Source organism: Alosa sapidissima, chromosome 7, assembly GCF_018492685.1.
Source record: "Alosa sapidissima isolate fAloSap1 chromosome 7, fAloSap1.pri, whole genome shotgun sequence".
Lineage (NCBI taxonomy): Eukaryota > Metazoa > Chordata > Actinopteri > Clupeiformes > Clupeidae > Alosa > Alosa sapidissima.
Window position 1 is genome coordinate 14133936 of NC_055963.1, and position 23779 is coordinate 14157714.

Below are 23779 nucleotides of genomic sequence, written 5' to 3' on the forward strand. Positions count from 1 at the left end.
CTGACAGTCCAGAGTCTTCCTCGCTGTTCTCTCCTTCCTCCACAGCCTTCTCCAGGTTGCTTAGAGACTTGCTGCGGGTCCGGAAGTTTCTCAGTAGGTTACGGTGCTCCTGATATGTGATGGGGGGGCTCTCTGGACCTATGTGGACAGGTCTGGGAGTGCCGTAGTAGTTGCCTGTAATGCAGGTCAGAGAACAATGTGAGGGTAGGCTAGCCCTGTTTTTTGGTTACATAGGGTTAACGTTTAAACTCAAGTCTTCAGTTGACATGAAAAAGATACATGTACCTGCATTATTCATGAAGGACCTACAATATTAGCTGTTAAACACAAACATGTTTATATACCTGCTACAGCAGGATGCAACTCTCAACAAACAGACACACCTAAATGCTGACATTTATTCACTGCACCTTTTTTTACTGCAACAAGAGTTTTTGTTCTTCAGCATCAAATCCCACTGTAGCCTTAAATGAACACCACTGTTATCAAAGGACAGTTGCTGAAAAGGTTACAGCGCTGCCCTATTCTGATAATAAAGGACTGTGGCACAGGGACATTTGGCGAGTCCTCGTTGTAGAAGAGAACAGTCTATACAACGGTACTCTGGGATCGCCTTCATTTGTTTGAAGAGTGTCGTCTAAATATATAATGCGGTGGGGCTATTAAAATTCAGGTAAGGCCAGCGTGCTGAATTTAATGTGACAGTGATGGGAACAAAACTGTGCATAAAAATGAAGTTTTAGGGTCGCGTCCCTATCAGTCATACAGAAAACCACTCCCACGGCTTGACAACTGACGTCCCAACTGAGATGACATCTTCCTGTGTCTGTGCGGAGACAGAGAGAGAAAAAAAGAGAGAGAGAGGCGCTTGTGTATGAGGTGACAAACTTCTTTATATAATGTCCTATTTTCAGTGGAGAGTTGCGAGAAAGGTGCTACAGCTGGATAATAGTAGTAATCCAGTGTTGTGACACAGGCCTTGGCAGGTCCTTACAATGCATGACAACCGCATATTCAGGAGGAACTAATGGTATCATTACGAAGCATATTTTTGAACTTTAGGATGGTGAGCGGGGGCTTCAGATTATCAGATCTAAAAGCACTAAGATCTAAAAGCACAAGAGCATATAGTTTACAGATGGGAGCGGGGTCCTCGGCTACGTTGGCAGAAATATGGGTATTTATTTTGAAAGTATAGGTGCTTGCCTTGCCTCGCAACAGGGGTGTTTGTGGGGAGGAAAAGGCAGAGAGAGAGAGAGAGAGAGGAGAGAAGAGAGCAGAGGAAGCCGAAATAGGGATTAAGGAGAAAAGCCTCTTTTCTCCTGCACAGAATAGTGGAAAAAAAACAGTGCGGTTCAGCCTCCCTGCGCTGACATCACTGATAGAGACGATCCTCTTCTGCTTTTTTTGCAGGTCAAGACTCAAAAGCACTTTCCTTCCGTACACAGTGTGCCGCTCGCCTGTAAAGATGCGTCACAGAGAAGATAATGAAAATTGGAGTCGTTGCCGAGGCTCGTCATTATACTACAGCTCGTGCTTTACCCCCACCCCCAGCTCAAGTTAAGTGCTGGCCCAATTGAGATCCTTGTAAAATATAGACAATACGTTCAGGCTTAGGAAGGATTTTCTCATCACTACTACAACACTTTTTATGTCAAGATGTAAGAGAGAAATGTGCATTACATGGACAGATTGGGCTGTAAAACTCAGGAAAGATTGGCTTGGCTATTTCAAGCCCACGTGACTGGAAGAGATCAGTCTTTATCTGTGCTTATGTTTTTACTTTGCATATTAAGGGGGCTTACTTTGGTTGGACTACAGGCTTACTGCACTGTTGGATGTGTGTCCCTGTGTGCTTTTTGTTGCCGTGTGTGTGTGTGTGTGTGTGTGTGTGTGTGTGAGAGAGATTCACGGTGCATTTGAGAGCATGCAGCTGTGTGTGCATCTCTCAGTTGTGTGTGTGTATGTGTGTGTATGCCTGTAAATGTGAGTGTGTTGTTTAAGCTGGCTAGATGCTCTTTGCTGTGACTGAGGAGGGAGGCCGTCGGTCTAGACCACACCATGCCTTTACCCTCTTGCGTGTTTGGCACGCTGGCATGCGGCCATGGAGTGCCACGTGTACAGGCCACAGCTGGAGGGGCACACTCGCACACACACACACACACACACACACACACACACACACACACACACACACACATACACACACACACACAGAGACAGCCTGACAGCCCCTCCCTTAAAACTCACTCGGAAGGGTAGTAAAGTTCAGGCTGATTTTTAGCCTTCTCAAATATCTAAAAAATAGGTTTATAGGCTTTCAGGCTTTTATTTAAAATATGAGCATCCATGCTCACAGCTTACATAACAAACTTCCGAAGGCTATGGCCTTCACACAAAGTTGTCAAGACGATCAAATCTGTGTCGCCCTTCATAAAAAGTTTCCAAAACGACAAAGTAAACAAAGCCGCTTGGAGGGAAGACAATTATAAAAATAGTCTTAAGTGTTTTGACATAATTCAAGCGCTTGACATCTAAAGTCATATATATTTAGGGCCTTCATTTTTTTGGAGAAGAGTATCTGAAGTATCTGCCCTCAGAAAGGATATTTTAAGGTCTGACTGTCAGATCATAGAAATAAAACACAAATCTGTTTAGCATGTCATCACTAATCCCTGAAACAAATTTAGTGTCTGAAAACACACCAAGAGTATTTACAGACTTTCACTGTATTTCAGGAAAGAAAATGCTTGCTGGGCACTTGCGAGCTCTTGTGCAACGTTTCTTTTTTTTCCCCCTCTAGGCTTCGTGCTTCGACCACGTCTCAAGGCCACTGCAGCGTGCGCTTTACAACAGATAAGGGCTGAGGCAAGCTGTCCTCACTTACCCTTGAACTTGCCACTCTCCAGAAGAGCGCCGGACTCCTCCAGAGAGAAGAACTCCTCGATGGAGACAAAGTTGTAGTCTACCCCCGAGATCTCCCCATCCCGTGGCTGCCTCGTGGTGCCTGCACAATGACAGACATCGGATAAGGAAGAGAAGTCTTTGAGTCCTTTTTTTGGGTCTTTTGAAGATAAAAGCACAGTGCAGAGTACAGTTGAGGATTTGGTTATACGGTCGGAAATGACTGAGACGATCATATGTTGGTACTAAAACAAAAAAAAAGTATTGGGAACGGGAAAAAGAAAAGAAAAATCAATGTCTATGTGATAGAGATTTGTAACAGTTTCCATAAATCAAAGAAATGTAAAAGAGCTTGTTAACCTTTGAAAGCACACACAGAAAGATGAGTCAGTCTGGTGACATTAAAACGTTTAACAGCTTGTAAAAAATGAATGGGGCCTTCTGATAGCACAAGAACGTTGCGAGTGTCGACCATGTTTCCATCTGCTCACGCTAACTTCCACCAGAGGGGACAGAAAATGATGAAATCTCTCGCAAATTGATTTCGGGGCCCATAACTTTAAGTCACATCCACTCGTCGCAATCTATATATTTCGGCTCTCCACCGGGTTGCCCTGAGGGTCAGACTGACACCCGAACCCAGTGCTCACCCTGAATGGCTCCCTCTCTCTCTCTCTCTCTCTCTCTCTCTCTCTCTCTCTCTCTCTCTCTCTCTCCACTTCACTGCACGCCAGTGCCCACATCTTTGGCAAATACGCTCAGGCACAATCAAAACTGTACATAATAACAGCAATACTAGACGGAGGTGGAGAAGGGCTTTTTTTATTCAGCTTGTGCAAAGACAACTAGATAACTAATGTAATGTAACTAAAGTACAGTGATCAAATAAGACTAGGACGACATTGCTTAGAGCCTGAGCAAACTGTTTCTTAACCACCACAAACAGTGGAGCAGTTCATGAAATAATTTTTGTACTGCATTCTTTGATGTTTAAACACTTCCTCTAAGAAGGAAGTGTTCTAAGAGCATACACAGAATTGAAAGTATTCATTGTTGACCGAATGTGTCTATAGTATGTCTTTCTCTATAAGTAAGTAAGTATAGTATATACTCTTTTGATCCCGTGAGGGAAATTTGGTCTCTGCATTTATCCCAATCCGTGAATTAGTGAAACACACTCAGCACACAGTGAACACACAGTGAGGTGAAGCACACACTAATCCCGGCGCAGTGAGCTGCCTGCAACAACAGCGGCGCTCGGGGAGCAGTGAGGGGTTAGGTGCCTTGCTCAAGGGCACTTCAGCCGTGCCTACTGGTCGGGGCTCGAACCGGCAACCCTCGGGTTACAAGTCCGAAGCGCTAACCAGTAGGCCACGGCTGCCCAAAAGGTCTTGTCAGAAATGGGATCTAGACACCTTCACTCTTTTTCTATTCATGGCTAGTTTTTTCACTTGTATTCCGCAGGCTAACAGAGAACAACAATGAAGCATAAGGTCACTAAAATTATACAAAAAAATGCCCAGCCAAAAAATAAGAATCTGTAAATTAAAATAAGCACAAATAGGGGCTAGATTAGTCAGGAATAAAGTGGAACGGTGGAAACTGCAGTCCCACAACCCCACCATCAGTGCCATTTTACAGGAGAAGAAAAAAACATCTGGCAGAATCGCTGATAGACTGCTCTGAACATAACACATTTTTGACTGGAATTGCTGCCAAGTCTTTTTTGTCTAACTTGATTTCAAACTATGGCAGCGTCCCCACTTCCACAGTCCCACTGTAACCCCTGGGCATTGTGATTATGTGGGCAGTGAGTAGCGTTACGAAGCACAGCGGAGAGAGAGAGAGAGAGGGAGAGGAGAGAGAGAGAGGAAAGAGAGAGGGGGAAGATGGATGCAGATCTATGGAAGTCTGAGGAGACACAGCAGGGAAACTCACAGACTGAGGAAGGAGAAACAACATCCAGGGGTTGAAATTTTTTCAAAAGAAAAATCATAACAGAGAAGGAAATGAAACAGAACAACAAAAAAAGAACATGAAAGAAAATATGTTACTTAAAAAGGCATTAGACTGTATGTACAGCACTTAAAAACGGTGCTGTAACTAGTCTAGTCTGTAAGCCTGGTTTTAAGCATTTAGGAACAAGTGTTTTCTTTGTCCATCTATCACTAGGAATAAATAAATGCATAAAACATACTATATGCATTAGCTATCAGGCTGAAAATAGTCATGGTGGTCTTGTTTGTGCCGGCAGAAACGCAGGGTTCTGCCACTTCGAATAAACCCTGCTGACGCTTTGATGACAGTTGCCATGGCGACACCTCGAGTGCATTTTTGCACCCTCTCATTCACTGAACTTCTGGCTCGACAGCAAGACTTGTTTTGAATGGAGACAGGCTGCCTTAATACACAAGAACTTTGATTTCAGATACACAGTGTTCAAGAGCATGCACTTATAATCAAAACTGTGTGTGTTTGTGTATGTGTGTGTGCATTTGTATGTGTGTGTATACATTTGTGTGCGTGCACATCTGAATCCACATGTCTGATTTTGATTGTGTGTGTGTGTGTGTGTGTGTGTGTGTGTGTGTGTGTGTGTGTGTGTGTGTGTGTGTGTGTGCGCGCGTGCCTACTTGTACATGAAAAAGGAACACGGAAATGTCACTTACAGGGAACAGCCCGCAGATAGAGGTTTTCTCGGATGACTTGCTGGAGCTGACTGTCCATTGAGCCTGGAGTGAAACACTTACTGAGATACAACCTCAGGTCCTTACACAGAGTGGAGCCTGTGAGAAAGCAGAGGAAACAACGTGGGCGTCAGTGGACGAAAGGGAAAGGTCTCTGTTGCAATGCAGAACTCTTTCAGACTCCTCTGCCTTTAAAGGAAACCCCTCAGGTTTCTGCATTGACTGCTAAGATACAGTTCAGCTTGTAGAAGTTGAAAGGGTTGCAGTAGAGCCCTTCCTGTCTCCTTCAAAATATGTACAAAGGTAATATCTGGAGCAGGTCTCAAAGAATCTGCTATTTCAAAGATGACAGCTGGACCGAAGATACAGTACAGTACACCAAGGCTGAAGTTGGCAAAGCCGTGGGATACAAAATGACCCAGCTACTGGCTCTTCAATGTTGCAAGTGACACCAACAAGACAAGGAGCTATAATCTACATGTCCACTATAATTATATCATCATTATATGTTACAGTCACAGTCTTCACTGAAAACGTTAAAGTTTTCATCATAACCAAGTAAAGAAGTATCTGAACCATGCTGTGAATCATTTTGTTCAGATTGTGCTGTACGAAACAGCTCTCTTTGACATCTTAAAATCTCTATGGCCCCTTCTGCTTAAAGCATCCAGAGAGAAAGAGAGCATATTCTGTCGGAAGATATCAGAGCTTATAGGCTGGTCTGCTTGCACCGCAGTACGTACAGCAACACCACCATAGTGAAGGGAGCAGCCTCTCCCCCCCGAAGACAATCCTGCATCTCAGCACATTGATTTTCTCCTCTTTATAAAGGCTCTTCTCTTCCCCCGTTGGTAATACCCCGTCCCACCTTTTCGCTTTGTAATAGAGCCTCCTGAGACGCGGAGAAGCCGCTGGAAAAGCCTCAAGGTCTGCTGGGACTGTGGAGACCAAAGCGTATTACACCTGTGATCTATTCATTTTTTAAAGTGCCTGATGACCCCAAATGACAGGTCACTTCCGTATATTGATGGACCCGCCGCGTAACACCACCACCGCCCTCCCCAGCCCCAACCCCCACCACCACCACCACCGTGTCAACCTGACGAACAGTCCCGGTGTTCTCCCTCTGCCTCGGGACACTGTCCTGCCCGCACACCGACAGTGATCAATCCTGCTCAGCCTCGGCAGGCACGCTCACAGAGGTTAAGTAATAGACTGCAGACCATCACATCCACTTAACATGGGCTTCAACCCCGCCGAGCTATGGCAGGTACCGCTGGACGCTCCACGCTGACCCACTGTCCAGCTAAACAAGGTCTTTTTTTTGTCTCTCCTTTTACCCCCCTCTCTATGTACTGTAGGCTACTGTACTTAGCAGGCAGGCGATATTCGCTATCAAGGAAAGAGGATAGAGCAGGGGGGGCATTTCATTAGCGGGCGGTAATATGCTGCTGCAGCTTGTGCATATCATATTGAGTTATGCTGTAATGAAAGTATTTGGATAAAGGGTGCATGCTTGAATGATACCAGGGAAAGAGAGCTTTTAAAATCCAATTATGAGCTATTATACCATGGCCTTGACTGAGATGGGAAAGCCTTTGTACGCGTCAGAGTACCTGGGGAGACGGTCTTAATGCGGATGGGATGCGGGCAGGAATTGAGAACCCCTCGCACATCTCCAAGGGTCATTCCCAGGACGGGAGTGCCGCCGATCTCCAGGATGATGTCACCCACGGTGGCTCCACCTCCAGGGGCTGCGGTGACGAATGGGAACTCGCCGTAGTCGGCCCCGCCGCCAATGGCGAGGCCCAGTTCCCCCGAGGCTCCGCCCAGGGGGACAAAGCTCTCCTGCACTTTTGAGCGCCAGTGCAGCTTCTTCACGGTGGCTTTAGACATGGTGACAACGCTGCTCAGAGAGAACAAGACAGAGAACAATCACACACTTGCAGTAGACCAACTTCAACAAAATCACACAGCCATCTCATGTAGGGATTTCATCCATAATCATGATTTAAATGTGCAATAAACAAACATACCTCATTAATTACACATCTACAGTCTATTAATCAGCTCTAGCACATCCAGTGCAAAAAGGAGAGACTGGGAGATACAAGAGATTATAAATGCATTACAATTCAAATTAATTCAAACATGAACGCATCACTCATAACACATATGTGATCATAAATAGCGTATGTGGTGTGGAAATGCTAACCAGCGGAACGAGAGGAGAAGCTATAATGAAAGGGGTCCCCTAATACCATGTGCTAATGCTGCCAATGACACCACAAAAGAGGATCATGATGCACCACAGCATGTGGGATAACTAGCGCAACGCACACTGCATGAAACAATCCTGTCACGGTTTAAAACGGAACAGCACATATACGCCATAGGCTGGGCCTGAATGAACACGGTCTCGTAAATCTCAGCTCATGGAATAAAAAAATACACTGTCTTTTTTTCACACGTTTAACGCCTATTACAACTCTCTCCATTGAAACGGGAAAGACAAACAGATGGTCACAACACAGCAGGGGCGATACAGTCAACAAACAAATCTTGCAAAGCTCATTAAAAATGCATGGGACTATTTCAGGTGTTAGGCTAAGCATTTTCATAGCCTATGTTTACACATATTAAACAAGGGTTCTGTGGAGACCTGCGTTGACAAGCCAAACAAAAGGAAAAATGAGAAAGAGATGAAACGTCACATTTTAAAGGCAGCCTGTCATTTCACCTCAACATCCTCATGTGTGCCCTTCACGTCTTTCCCTCTCATGTGTTGAGCTGGTGTGGAACAGTTTTGCTGTGTACAGTTGTGTTTCGGCTGACTATTTCTCTTCCTCCTGGTCTTTCCCTTCCTATCCTAGTCTTTTCCTCTCTCACTTTCAGTCTCGCTTTCACATGAGATCAACTCAAGAGTTCAAAGGGTAAGTGTTGATTACGACACAGGCTGATAAGCAACCCTGGGCAGGTGGGAGGCGGGAGAGAGGCATGACAGCAATGCATGTGCACACACACACACACACACACACACACACACACACACAAGCGTGATGTCACCCGCCAGAAAGAAAGTAAACAGAAAGAAAGTAAACACCAGGCTTCAAAAAATCCAGTGCAGCATGTGTACTGCACACACACACACACACACACACACACACACACACACACACAGAGAGAGAGAGAGACACACACGCATGCTTGATCGTGAGCTCAGAGGAGAAAAGGAGTCTACACGGTACGTGCCAGTTTTTAAATGCCTCGCGCTGAAAAGAATGAAATCACTGAGCAAAGGTGTGAATGAGTCACCGCTGGCGAAACGAGCAGTAGTGCGAGGCTTTTTCATCCGCTGCCTCTCCACAGCTCCTGGAGGGGGAAGAGATGCTGCTTATGCCAGAGCCAGCAAGTGTGTGAATGTGCGTGCCTGCGCCTTATCTGAGGGACTTGAAAGTCGTGGGCTTGATGTAAAATATCGAAATGAATCCCATCTCGACTCCTCAGATCTTCCAACTGCCAGCCTAAAATAAAACAGAAACTGACAGCAAATACAAGCCCGGTTTTTCTCTGTATGTGAGATCGCTTTGATATGTCTGTGGATGCGTGGGCGATATTTTTGCAGTATCACAGGGAGATATTTTCCCTGACTACTTTTAGTTTAGCTTCAGAGAATGCAGACTGCCAACATCATGATGTGCAAAGAGAGCTATATTTATAAAGTCTAGGACAGATTTGGTATCTTCAGAACTAACCTGGTGTTTAAAAATAGTGGCATATCCTGAAGGCTAAATATAAACCTTGAACACTAACCCCCCTGTCTTATTAGACACCCACTTAAAAATGTATCCAGGCTTTGACAAATCTCCAAGCCCTTTACTGTAATTAATGAAGTATACAAGACAAAAGACCTATCGGTCAATTCCACATCTGACAACACGGTCTGTTCCAACTCTTTCCATAATTGATATTAATAAAGACCCTTTTATCAATGTATGTCATAAAAATGTGTCTGTTCATTAAATTGGAATCAAGCGGGAATATTGAAAACATGCTCTAGTTAGAGGCTTTTTCAGTTCCTGCTGAGCCCAAAGGGGTCTTGTAATCACGATGCTCTCTATCTGGACTTAAATATTGATGTACAATATGCTGCACTTTTCAGAAAAAAAATGTCTTCGTTTCTGTGTATAACATGCTTCGGGGCAATTAAACTGTTCCTTTTGCAAAAATAAGGACCTTAATTGCGCTTGTTTGCCAGAGGAGGAGGATGAAAAAACATTCGCCTTTTGTTTGAAAATGAGAGCACTGCAGAATAAGCCAGTACTGTAAAGCACTGTGGGAGAGACATAAAGGAGGTAACATGAACAACAATGCAGTGGACTAGGGACCAGACACAGCATCAAAGGCCCCGAGCCCCTATATCTGAGCATGGCGCTTCATGCCAGAGCTGTGATATGACAGAAATGGACCGAGATCCTGGCGCCGATGCTTAAAGGGAGCGATGATGTATCAGTCAGAGCCAGAGTTGTTGTTCAACCCCCCTGTCAAAATTGGCACCATTTTTTTCTGCTCCATCGTGACGTGCCCATCACTTTCAACTAAGGTCCAAACTCCAATGAAGCCCTTTCCTCCTGCAGGCCTAAACAGAACAGAAGTGTCCTGTTTTTATCACAGATGTTGGAGTCCATATCAAAAATAAAAGGACCAGCCATTGGGCTTAAAATGCCATAAAATGTGGCACAGGAGGTGTAAGGGTGCAGCTATGTCTATAAGCTGTGGTGCTTTGTCACTGAAAGCAATAACAGTGTGCCTTCGCTCAGAAATGTGACAGCACATTCAACTCCATGAAATGCTATATGTGACTACTTTTCATTACACTTTGTACACTAAGATTGTAGATTAAGATGAATATGGTATACACAGCATGCACACTGCCAAAATATAGACTAATATTCATATAACCATATAACAGTTGTTACATTGTGCGCGCACAGCCCAGTGTGGACTACATGGACCACCATGGCAGTGTTTTCCTAAACAACTTCGTTAAAAGAGGCTGATGCAATAAGGCAGGCCCTTCATGGGGTCAGTCTACAGGAGGTGTGTGCAGTTCGATGAGGGTAACTTGCACCCAATCTTAAAGTCACGCTTAAGCCTCTTCGGTCTCACCTCAGTAATGCTGTAATGTATGAGACTCAGCTCAACACACTTATCACCCTCGGGGGTGTCCCCTGTAACACCGCTGTCCAGCCACCTCTAATCACGAGAGACAGCTTGTGGTCCTTTGCTTGCGACTGCCCGCATCTGCACACGACACGTGGACATCCTTATTTGAAGAGTCTTACCACAGACAATTTGCGTGATTACACCTGCTACTGTGGTTGAGCTCTGCGGTGGATTTGGGTCCCTATCAGCCATGCTAGCTGTCTTTCCTGAGGATTTGGATGAACAGAGCAGTGCAGAGCAGAGCTGAGGAGATCAGAGAGAGAGAGAGAGAGAGAGTGATGATGGAGAGAGAGGGAGAGAGAGAGGGTGGTTTTGGTGGAGAGGGAGAAAGAGAGAGAGAAACAGAGAGAGAGAGAGAGAGAGAGAGAGTGGTTTTGATGGAGAGGGAGAGAGAGGCATCATGCCGAGGGGGGAAATGCAGCACTGTGTGAGTGAGAGTTCCCTGTGCAGTAAGCAGCCTATCAAACAGAGTATCAGTCAGGTAATGCTGACACGGGAGAGCCAGTTAAGGATGACCCTCCTTTCACATTGGCCCCTCTGATTGACACTCATCTCATCAAGTCACTCATAAACAGGAGGCCACACAGGATGCATGTTGCATAGTTTCTAATTGTTTACATCATGCGTCCAGGAGCTTGAGTGAAACTAGCAGGCAGCTCAACCTCCACGCTGGGAGAATAATGTAACTCCATGCTGCAAAACTGAGACTCAAGACAGATGACAGCAATGACACGGCTGCCATGCCATCACTGGATTACTGCAGAGGTAGTTACTAATATGAAGCGCATGGTACTCTCTCGGAAGCCCATACTGTTCTCCACCTGAATAACGGAAGTTATGAGTGCAACACTGAATAAAAAGATTGTGTTTTTTTTTTTTTTTTTTGACACTCAAGCTCTCAAAAATATCGCCTCTTCTCTTTTCCACTCACTCTCAAAACCCACTCACATAGAAGCACACACACACACACACACACACACGTTCACACACGCACTCGCACAAACCAAGCAAACATATTTTCCCCTCACACTTGAATTGGTGGGAAGAACTACATAGTCTTGTTGTGGTTCCACATGTTGTGCAACAATTATGGTTAATTGTTCAATTATGGTTCAAATGATAAAAATATTAGCGTTTTATTCACGCTGAACCAGAAAGGTATTGTTGTCCAAGGCGTTTTTTTTTTCTTCTTGAAAATAACTGATGTTTTGGCAGGTAACTAAAAACAATGAAAGGTTCGTTTGAAGCAGATGCACACATGGTATCTGAACAGCTATACATTGAAAGCACAAAGGAGGCTGCCCAAAATGATATCCTTACTCTGATTAGGTTATGCCATTTGTGTCCCGACGAGTAATGTAGCCAACATTATGCCAAGGCACCAGTTAACACAGAGACCACAAGTGACATTACGTCGCCTACTATCACAGCCCGCATAATTTACAATGGATATATTGGGGGAAAATGGACAAAGCGGCGTTACATGCTGTTTCAATGTACATTAATGCATGATACCTTAATGCGTCGTTTTATGACATACCTTCATAATTCCAGCCTCCCCTCGACGTGTTGCCTTATGGCTATATCCTTTTTAAACACTCTATCGATATTGATTAATTATCGGTGTCGCTGGTGACTGCACAATGGGCTTATTATAACAAGCTAAAAACAAAGGTTAATAAATCCATTGGTCTGCGTTGATGAGAGAAAAAAGAGGGAAGCCACAGCAGCAATACAACTGATGACAGTCCAGCGCGGTAGCCATGCTTTTGGGCTGTTAAGCTAATGGAACACAGGGCAAAATTGCATTGCATTCAGCACAGTCCTATCTTCCTAGGGAAAGCAATAAGGAAACGGCGATAAGAGCAGAAAGGAGGGGGCATGGATGGGAGGGAACATAGTGTAGAAAAGAAAGGGAAAGGACCGCCTATAGTGTGAGGGGATTGGTTCGTTGGTGTAAGTGGGAATGCGTGAACGTTCTATGACTCCTCACCTAAATACCTCAATCATAAGGCACAGGTTGAAATATTAATGATGAATAAGATGCTGAGTCTCCTTATTCTAATCAGAGGCTGGAATTATGTTACTTTAAATTAAAAGACACGCGCAAATCGATAAATAATACAATGCTAGCTAATTTGCCCAGTTATTATAGCCTATACACAAATGATATACCCTAGTGTTGTGGCTTAGCTTGCTTTTGTCAGTGTTTTCCATTCATTAGTGGTCATCCTTTAGCCCAAAATAAAAGCACCCGGCAGGCTGAACGCACTGTAGCATATTTGAACGGCAACGTGGCATAATCTGAGCAGTCTAATCTGATATTAATTAACACTGATTTTATTTAACGAACACAAACATATAAAACGCGCCCAATGAGATCGGGCCTTGTATTTTCACTGCAGCAACACTCTAATGCTCTAATGGTCTCGATTTAGCTGAGCTCAGCAAAGACACACTGTTTACGGCTCTCTATGACGTTCAGCAAAGAGACTCCGTGGTTTTAAAGAAACGCAACTCCATCCGCACTTCCGCTGCAAAGAGCCGGCTGCCACAATGGTCCATGACATAAGCTAAAATGTTTGCCATTTGTAGAAACTGCTGCATGAATTGAGTTGTTTCATATGTTGCAAATGTTGCAGCATGGTTATCTGCACCTTTGAAGTCACTGCGATGTCGCCCCCTTTGCTGTAGCCTACCACTTTAACAGGAAATGAATGTCTTGAACGTGAGCAGAAATTACTTAACCAGCGTAACCTGTGCCATCACGTTGTCAAGGAAACAGAGGCGTATCCTAGATACAAGATGGTCTTACATAGTAGGCTGAAATTGTATAGGAACTGATGCAGCAATATAAAACAATAGACTTCATTTTATCTTCTTGGTCATTCTATGACATGTTTCGTTTTTTTTTTTTTTTGCCTTTTAAGGTATGGATTTCTGATATGAATTTGGCGCATACATAATCAAATGCAATTACAAATAGATACTTACCCCCACATAGCCTACCAGCAATTATGTGGGCAGCCTATCCCTTACCAAACCAATATAGACCCATAGAAAAGTTAACTTAATTAGGGGATATCTGGAATGTCAGAATGGATATAGATGGATAATGACTGTGTTAGCCATTCTCCAGGGAGTGCAGCACTGAGCAGAGCTCTTGGGGAAGTGCTGAGGTGGCAAGTCAGACATTAAAATGGAGGTACCTAATGGCTTTACATATAAACTCTGAGCTTGACTCAAAGGCACAGGGCCAGGTCAGACCACACATATAGTTCTGGTAGGACAGCCAGCAAAAAAGTGAAGTGAAGAAAAAAGGAGATGCATTTGAACGTTTTTTCAAACCAGGCTGAAATGCAGAGGTTATTTTTGTTGTTAAGAAATGAAGCAAAAGGGACAAGTAGGCCTACAAAGTCATGTTAATGTGGAATGAACATCAAAGTGGTTTTGATGGAACATGGCAAAACATGCCATTCTAGACAAATGAAAGAATGAAACAATGCCGTTCAAAATAAGTATTTTTCTTTTAGCACATCTGTTGTCCAGTTGTGGCTATTCATTCATGGCTGTATTTGACACAGACATGTCAGAAGCACAGATTTCATATATTTTCATTGCCTGCAGTTCATTTTACCTGAATGAATTTGAGTTCTTGAAGTGCGTGCGGTTGAAATTGAAAATCTCTCATCTGAAAGACATGACAGATTATCACATCATATCTAAAACATGGCAAGATTAAAAAGAGACAATCACCAGCAGGAATATAATAGCAACGTGACAAATGATAATCCCTCTTTACCTTCTGAATATTGTTGCACTCCCCCACATCCTCCTGCCTCCTACCACTACAGCAGCACACTGATGAGGAAAAAATACAGGTCAATGCAGCATGTAGCATTAGGTCAAAAATAAGATGTACTGTACTCTACCTCAACGATTGAGATGTTAAAACTGAATGAATTTGATGTATTTACAATGCTGGAATTCCATCATCATGACCAAACTCAAGTGCAAATGTTAAATGTTAAAACTTTCTTAACAGACACAGTCTTCCAAAACATGTTTAATCAATAAAAAAATGCAGTAAGAATGTCATTATTTCATTCAAGAAATAATCTCAAATCATAGATTTCAAAATACCCGCCCCCCCTCTCTCTCTTTGCTCTCTCTCTCTCTCTACCCTTTGCCAGTTTTTGTGTGTATCTTTTATTCATATGTGGATCATAATGATTATATCTCGGCTTCCCTGAAAATGAGGAATGAACCTCCAAGAATAAATAAAGGTTGAATGAATAAATTAATGAATAAATAATATGTGGACCACTGTATTTGGAATATGGTTTACTTTTCTCATATTTGAATGATATTGTGGTTGATCAGTGTATTTTCTCAGTGTACAGTGTATTTTCTGGCAATTTACAACCTATGTAAAATAAGATTAAATGTTCTTTACTGACCTTATTACAAGCTGACCACATTTGCCTCCTACACATACCTGTCACATAACATAATACTGATTCACAAATACAGAATAGCTCAAGTTCAAGTTTATTGCTATGTACTCATAAATAAGGATTTATCAGTAATGAAATTTCTTATGTTCAAGAGCCAGCTTAACTTTAAAGAATAAATTAAATAGTACAAAGGTGGACAAAGTACACCATTCCTTTACTTAAGTCAAAGCTCAAATATTACTCCAATACAAGAGAAAGGTACTATTAAGTCAACATTTTACTTGAGTTGAAGTACAGAAGTACTTGCTGTTAGAAATACTTAAGTATTCAAAAGTATTTGTCCTTTTTATTGTGTTGTCATGTAATGTTTATTTTGTCAACAATATGATGCATCCTTCATATATGATGAGGCTACATCCTTTGGTTGGTCACAAGGACTTAAACAGACCTTCCTTGCATCCAGCATCAACATTTTGCCTACTTTCATAACTTTGCAACTGTTCAAAAGGATGCAGTAATTCACTTATTCATTTCATTCTCTGTTCAAAAATCTAAAACATTTTCACTGCCGAATACAGAATAACTCAATTTTATTTATATAGTTTATTTACCATTTTAATGATGTAAAGATCTAGCTATGTGGTCAATGTCAGGCGACTGTCTAATTTCATTCCAAATTCACCATGATCATGGAGGATATTCTGATGATTAATCTGCTTTCACTATCATTACCACAGCCAAGTTCAAATTGAACTATTTAAAAAATTAACATTCAATAAGGTCTATTGCATTAGTGCATTTAACCCTTGTAAGGTGTTCACATTTTTGTTACACAGCCAATGTTCCCGGGTCTGGTGGACCCACCAGATAAGTTATTTTTTCATGTTTTTCACAGAAAATGAACCAAGGCCAATGAGTTTGAGTTAGGAAAAATAATAAATAGCATAATCTTTCTTTTAGCAAACATTGAAAACAGGTCCCGCAGACCCAAATACCTTACAAGGGTTAAAGAAACGCTTTAAATATACTTAAAATTGATGAATACTTCAAGCTCATATTTTAAATGTATTGGAGTCAGAAGTACAGTATTTGCCTTTGCCAAATGAAATGGAGTAAAAGTCACGAGTTTCTCAAAATATTCATACTCAAGTAAAATGCAGATACTTGACAATCATACTTAAGTACAGTAATCAAGTAAATCTACTCAGTTACTGTCCACCCCTGGATTGTAGTAATTAAAAAGGTATATTGCTAATTAAACAAGACTTTGAGTATTAAGGGAGGAAAATTGATAAAAGAAGATACAAGATAAAAAGATAAAAAAAACTAAACCCTACAAGGGCAGGGACATCCTTTTCCACGTTCAAAAAACTCCTGAAGACCCAGCTCTTTAGAGAACATCTACTCTCATAGCAACACTTACAACAAGTCTTACTGATCCTAGCACTCACCAGCCGTTTTAAACTGACAAGTAACTGTTAAAATACAGCACTCACCGACGCACTTATTCTTACTGTACTCTAATGTGTTTTTTTTTAAACTGTCCTAAAATTGTGAGAATTGTTCTAAAACTTACTGTTTACCATGTTGTTAGTCGCTTTGGTTAAAAAGCGTCAGCCAAATGTAATGTAATGTAATGTAAAGTGCAAAAAAAAAATTACAGTAGGAATGAGGAAGAGGTCAGCACCCTGATGACCTGTGGATAGAAACTGTCTACAGGTACGAATGCTCTTGTACTTTCTACCAGGTGGCAGGAGGGTGAAGAGACTGTGGCTGGGATGACTGGGGTCAGAGAGGATCCGCTTGGCCTTTCTCCCGCAGCGCTGACTATAAAGGTCCTGGATAGTTGGTAACTCAGTCCTTGTAATGAGTAATACATCTATCTACCAAAATACATCCGAATGATCAGATCATCATAATAATTATGGTGCACTCATGTTCATATCTAATATTTCTGATTCTTAATGATTTAGTTTAATGTTTTGCCATATATCAATGTGTCAGACATTTGCTGTTTGCCATCAGTGAAAGTGACAACTGTGAAAGTAAACTGTTGTACCAGAGAATTCCACCAGAGAGCAGCCCACACCACTTTTTCACCAAGGTAGAGCTTGTGATGATCGTGTCCAACTCTGTTAAATATTATAATAATAATAGTAAGAGTTTAGTCTGAATTCTGAAGATGACAATCATTTTTATTTAAAATATTATAACAGGTTGGTCTCTATTTCCATACTACACAGACAGAAAGCATTTTTGAGCACCAAAACGACAGAAAACTTCAGAAGAGTATAACTGATCTGAAGTGACTGTAATAACCATGTCATAGGCATGATTTCCTGATTTTGTGTAATTGTATGGGTTGTTTTCTATGCCAATACTTCATGTACAGCAGACATAAACATTTAAAGGGCTGATAAGATGATTAAGTTTTAAAATTAAATTCATGAACTTCATAAAATCAAACAGTATCAATATAGCTTTTTCCTGGAAAGAGCCGAATGAAAGACACTAGTCTTAAACTCTATAAGGGTTTCTTATATTATTTAAATCTGAAAGGCATCAGACCATTTCTTCACATGTCAAGACATACAAAGAGATCGAAACGTAATTTCGATCTCTTTGTATGTCTTGACATGTGAAGAAATTGACAATAAAGCAGACTTTGACTTTGACCAACATAAACCGCAGCATTATCTATAGGCCTATACTGTGAAAAAGAGATTGTTTATGGAAAACATTAATGACTGACATTCACTTTTCTGGCATGGTTATAAAAACAAATCCTTGGTGGTTTCTATGAGGATTACAAAGACTTAACTTACAGGCTTACTGCATGTTGATGGCATGTGAAGGAAGTTTATGTCATAATAAAGCTTGTGCATTTGACTGTGAATATGGTAGAATTAATTGGATTGCCATTTTATCTGTCTAAGTTCACATATATGTGTTTTATCATAAGAAACTTGTTCACTGTTCTTGAAAGTGCAAACTAGGCTATGTCAAATAGTATTTACAGGTCACAGAGGGGTTTGAATTAGGCCTAGGCCTACTACAGTTGCATGTGTTCTGTTAAAACCACAGTTCTACATTTTACACAGTAAAACATCTGATCTGATCTGATTCCAAAATGCCAGAAGCTTAATGAAGGAATTTGATTTGGGAGTTGTTTCACTATATATCCAAGCCATATCCTTGTATAAAACAGCATCTCTACGCATAAATGATCAGCCACACACCAGACTTCAATATGTAGAAAAAAACACATTTTGGGCATAATAGTTACCCACAATGCAATTAAATTCAAACGTGCTGCTAAATATTGTAATCGCATGCAGATCCTATCAGTTAATACGTTCCGTGCAACCAATGAGTGCAAAGCTTGATATTTTCTGTCGACAGCCTACTCATCTGGCTGCTTCCCACTACCTCCCTTTAATAAGTTTCTAGGCTGCCATCCCCTTTAAAGGACTCAATTTTTCTTTAATCCTGAATTGATGGCTTAAATGCGGAGACAACTAGCTAGAGACCAGAGAGAGTCCGGGAGGTTTGTAAATTTGTAAATAGAATACAGAACAAATCAAAGTTTATTTTTTAACTCTGTAAGAACATATCACGAAAAGAACATCTTTGGTCTGGTGGAGTTGTCTTGAATTTTATCGGGCTTTAATTGATCCGCACTGAAAAGCAATTAGGAAGTGACTTAGGAGCATCAACGAGGATTAAAAACTATGGTTCGGTATTTTTTCAGGATGTAAATTTGGAACATATTTACCTTTCAAACGTGACTGAAGACGCTAAATACCTAAGATCATGTACTATCCTGTGATGAGGTGAATGAAGGTGATAACCTCCGACATGTACGAGGAAAACCGAAAAAGTAAGTGATGGATTCCCTTACTTCAACACTTAATGTTGAGTTTAACATGTCCGTGTAATTTGCGGGGTCTGTTATAAATGTATTCTAGAATGCGGATGACTGATATGCTTCTGTCTTGTGCATCAAACTACTGTCCGTGTAACTTTCAGGTAATAGGCTATAACTGCACCCAGGAAAGTCAACAGAACTTGACTAATTACAGAGGCAAAATGGCTCACCACTATCAGTAATTATAATTAAAGATGAAGGTTATGTGCCGCAAGCTCTGCTTGAATAAAATTATGGACCTATTTTCCTCTCTCGTCACGTTCATTCCCTAACAGATGTTGTCCTGCTAGACAACTCACATATTTCATGGCTAATTATCTTCCACCACAATTCATACAGTTGATTCATAGCCTACCCATGTATATTCCGTATTGTGAATAATGATAAACAACGTCTGCATTATACTGCATTATATTTTACTTTGAGTAGGTCCATAGGTAATATCATCCATGTGTAAGGTTTGTTAAAGCTATTATTCTATCTACTTACCATGCCATAGGGACATTTCCCCATATTTAACAGTACACAACTTTAATGTGTATACTTTGAACATTAAATTACCCATGTGTCATGGCATGAACATGGCATTTGGAATTTAGCATTACTTCTCTTTATCAAGAGTTAATGCAGCACTCACAGGAGGATAATTCAGATTCAGATTTAAAAATGATGCAAATCATTTTGACTGAATCTCATATGACAGAACACAATGTTGAAACAGTTCTGAATGTTACATTTAAGTGTCCCCATCTAAATTATGAGGATGACACCTCCAATGTTTCCCACAGAACTGAATTCTATTTGTGGGAGTAAGTTTGCAGAATTAACTTGAATTCAACAGTTTTTAATAAATTAGCATAGCGTGGTTATGATGAACCAGATGTAAGCACAATTTAGTACAACCTGGAAAATCATTGTGTGGTGGTCAATGTTGATATTGTGGTGGGCCGCCACAAATAAGTCAATGTGTGGGAAGCACTGCACCTCTTATTGAAATATGTCAATGTAGGTCTGCATTCTATTGATTACATACTTCCAGGACAAAGCTGACTGAATTGGCGTCATGAATAAAAAAGCGGAACAGAATTGAATTGGCTCCTTAAATTATAAAAGCAAAGTACAGTTATGCAGGTCACTCAACATCATTTAAGAACAAAATGTGCAACTCCCCAGAAACACATCTGCGTTAAAAGTTGAGCCACAGTTCTATGTATCATAGCCAGTCCCATAAGATGTGCCAGAAGTTTCTAGAAACAGCAAAGGCTAAGGAATGTGGTAAATCATTCAACAAGAATACTGTGGTATGTAACACGCATTTATACATTAGGCCTACCTTTTGTTTTAAATGACAACATTGTGTTAACTATCATATAATGGATGGATATTCTGCAAGATATTTGCAGAAGGCAGACTGCAAGTGTCTCCTTAGTGTGGATCTGCTTCATATAGTCATTCATGACAATCAATATGAAGAAATCTATAAAGAATAGGTTTTCCACATTATTGGGACTTAAATATCTATAAGATTCAATAATACTTTATAACTTTTTAGCACTTAATGCAAGTTTACTATTCAGTCTTGACCAAAGGTTCAATTTTTGATTGTCCATATCATTAAGGGTTTTGATCTGTAATCTTACATATTCAACTCCTGCAAAGTTATTTTGTCCAATCCGATAGTGTAGTGTTTGTAATGTGATGTTATTCAGTGTATTACATTATATCAGATATATTGCCATGCATCAGATATATTGCCATATTAAATCATGTACAGGTGACTGTACACCTGTTTCTCTGGAGTACACTTGTAGAATAAGGGGTCCCCCACTGTTTATGTAGATTTTAGAGGTGTTTACACCTTGGATAACTTAAGTATTCTACAATGAAATCTCATTGTCTTTACTATGTGAATGAATAAGCTCAATGCTCTGAGCTAACCTAGAGCCTTCTACAGAATTATCAGCAAACCACTGTTCCTGCCCCACCAATTATGTTTTAGGCATTACCAAGTACAGGCATAAACTCTGCCCACGGACCCATTTAGAAAGCTGAGATTAGCTCATCATTTACATTTAAAATAGGCCTCTACAGGAGTCGAGCCGATAGGTAACCTCCTGAACTTCCAACACAAATTATTCTGCCTCCTGCTGCACAGTCCCCACCACACACCACACACCCCACACCCCTCTGCACTATTTAATACCACTTGAAAGGTTTTAACAGAACAAAGACTTATCTGTGTCTGATAGCAGTCTTTAGGCACTGCTCTGCCCAAATGATTATAATATAGTTATAATGAGCTATCTGTGCTGTCCCTCTCCTAAGCGGCGGTCTCTATGCTAGCTCAGCTCTCTGTGTTTAGAGTGGGTCCACAGGTACTAGCACATAACGCCCCGGCCCAGAATGCCTTTCGCACTCACTTGCACAGAGAACTAGGTCACAGCTGTCCTCCACAATATGGCTCTTTTCACCTACTGTATTCTCTGATTCCTCACCACAATAAATTCCTGATTTTTTTTAGGTTTCCGTTGTTCCGTTGTTCCGTGCCACCCATGCCTAACTCTCTCACACACCCTTAGGTTTTTGGTCTTCTCTTGACCTGTCGGGATGGTTCAGGAGATTTGTATCCAGCTAGGGGTTTCTGAAGTTATGTTGTTAATGAATGAACTGATGTATGGTTTGGGGTGGTAGAATTTTCTCATACAGTTGTGTAAACCAATGCAGGTTTTTAGAAGATAGTTGTTATTTGTTATTACAAGTTGCCATATAGGTGTTTTTATGTGATGATTCACATCATAATGATTCAAGGTAGCAAAACAAACATCTGTATAGCTATGTGGAATTCTCCTCTTCATCTATGGTCACAAATAATGATTCATTAATGACTTCTGACATCCTCAGTTGTCTTAAGATTTGAGGAATTTTTTACTTAATTTTTCCTTATTCTTAATGTTTCCTCTCAGCAAAACCCCAATCCTGTCCTATATGTCTTTGTGAGGGTTAGTTGTATTTGGTAGTTCCAGATGTTCCGCTCATGTGATGCCCCTGTTCTTCCTTAGGCACCGGCCGAGATGGATACTCCAACGAGGCCGAAGATGGTGGAGGAGAAGGGGAGGAGGAGGAGGAGGAGGGTGGGGAAGGGGACGAGGGGAGTGGGGGTGAGGAGAAGGGGGGGCTGGGAAACGACGAAGAGATGAATGGCGGGAGGAAGATGGCCCGCACCGACACCCTCAACTCCACCACCAGCTCCACGGCGACGCAGAAGAAGAAGAGCCAGCACGCGAAGAAACAGGTGCAGGGCAACCAGCAGGTCCAGAGAGCGCCCAGGGCCCTCTACTGCCTCAAGCTCAACAACCCCATCCGCCGGGCGGCTCTGTCCATTGTGGAGTGGAAGTATCCTTCAACTCACAGCATAATACCTTACACTGAAAGGTTGTCAGTTAGACTCTCTCCATTGAAATGTCTGAAAGCCTTTCTTTAACAGCTCCGTTCTTTGACAGCACAATATTCTGTTCAATTAGAGGAGGTTGGTCTTTGATTAGGGAAGATATAAAATAGCCATGATAAACCAATGTACTGTCTGTTCTACATTGAGTGTCTCCTTGTTTTAGAGCATATTTTGCAAGGTTTTGAGGTACCGCAAGGGTTCATTCTGTTGTTTATCCTCTTAAGCTTGATGATATAAAATACAGCTCATTCAGCCTGGTTATTGGTAAGCATTATAATGTAGATGTTATAAAGAGTGCATAAAGAAACAGTGAATGGGACACAATTTCAAACGAATGTAGAAGTTAAATGAAATACATAAAGAATGTGTTTCATCGTAGTTGTTGAGAGCACAATTTTAAAATGCAGCAGGATCTGTTGAAAGGGGCCCTAGTTTTATTTTCCATTTGTTTTTTTGTGGTCTGCTTTGTTGACATTTGTCATTAGCAAGTATGTTGTCTCATGTTAATTCTCAGTTGTAAACAGGTCATTTAAAAATCCTTGCTTAACAGGCATGTATAACTACTGTAGGTCATGAATAAGCATTGATACAAATGTTTTACTAGCTTTATAGGTAACCTTTATTAAAAACATAGCAACCAAGCTTGACCATAAAGTCAAACTGATGTGTCCAGTATATAGGCCGATGTACATCATAAAATATTTGGGTGTTTGGCATCACAGATGGCCGGTGTGATAAAAGATTACTTTGTGTGGCTTTGGCTGCAATTTCTCAGTGTCAGAGGAGGGGGTGAAGGAAAGTAAGGCTTAATCTGATGTGTGCTGCTGTCTTAAGTTCTGTGTCAGGCAGACACAGTCCCTGGAGCAACAACCTGATACCCCCCCCCCCCTCCCTTCACCCCGCAAAAGTGGCACGATTCCTTGACTCTCCCTCCTCCAGGCCGTTTGACATCTTCATCCTGCTGGCTATCTTTGCGAACTGCGTAGCTTTGGGCGTGTCCAAGCCTTTTCCTGAAGATGACTCCAACGCCACCAACCACGACTTGGTGAGTCATTTTTTGATTCTAGGAGGAATGATTTTGCGTGTCTGCGAGTTCTGAGTGTTTTGGATGTTGAAGGAAATACAGTAT

At 41.5% G+C, this 23779-nt stretch overlaps 2 protein-coding genes across 3 annotated transcripts in view; one reads left to right on the top strand and one right to left on the bottom strand.

Moving 5' to 3' along the window:
• LOC121712996 (membrane-associated guanylate kinase, WW and PDZ domain-containing protein 3-like) overlaps positions 1-12624 on the bottom strand; it is a 42117-nt gene extending 29493 nt beyond the window's left edge. Inside the window, exons 1-6 of one of the 2 annotated variants that reach the window (XM_042097212.1) lie at positions 12358-12624; positions 7208-7497; positions 5574-5690; positions 4843-4845; positions 2888-3007; positions 1-174 (exon numbers count right to left, since the gene is read on the bottom strand). In XM_042097212.1, the coding sequence (XP_041953146.1) occupies positions 1-174; positions 2888-3007; positions 4843-4845; positions 5574-5690; positions 7208-7487 (694 nt within the window). In that variant the 5' untranslated portion in view covers positions 7488-7497; positions 12358-12624. Of the gene's footprint in view, positions 175-2887; positions 3008-4842; positions 4846-5573; positions 5691-7207; positions 7498-8331; positions 8351-12357 lie in introns of those variants that run through there. The other variant, XM_042097211.1, reaches the window with a different exon arrangement.
• A 6508-nt stretch (positions 12625-19132) lies between these two features.
• cacna1fb (calcium channel, voltage-dependent, L type, alpha 1F subunit) overlaps positions 19133-23779 on the top strand; it is a 47349-nt gene continuing 42702 nt past the window's right edge. The window contains exons 1-3 of the mRNA XM_042097794.1: positions 19133-19154; positions 22262-22595; positions 23590-23695. Of these exons, the coding sequence (XP_041953728.1) occupies positions 19133-19154; positions 22262-22595; positions 23590-23695 (462 nt within the window). The remainder of the gene's footprint in view (positions 19155-22261; positions 22596-23589; positions 23696-23779) is intronic.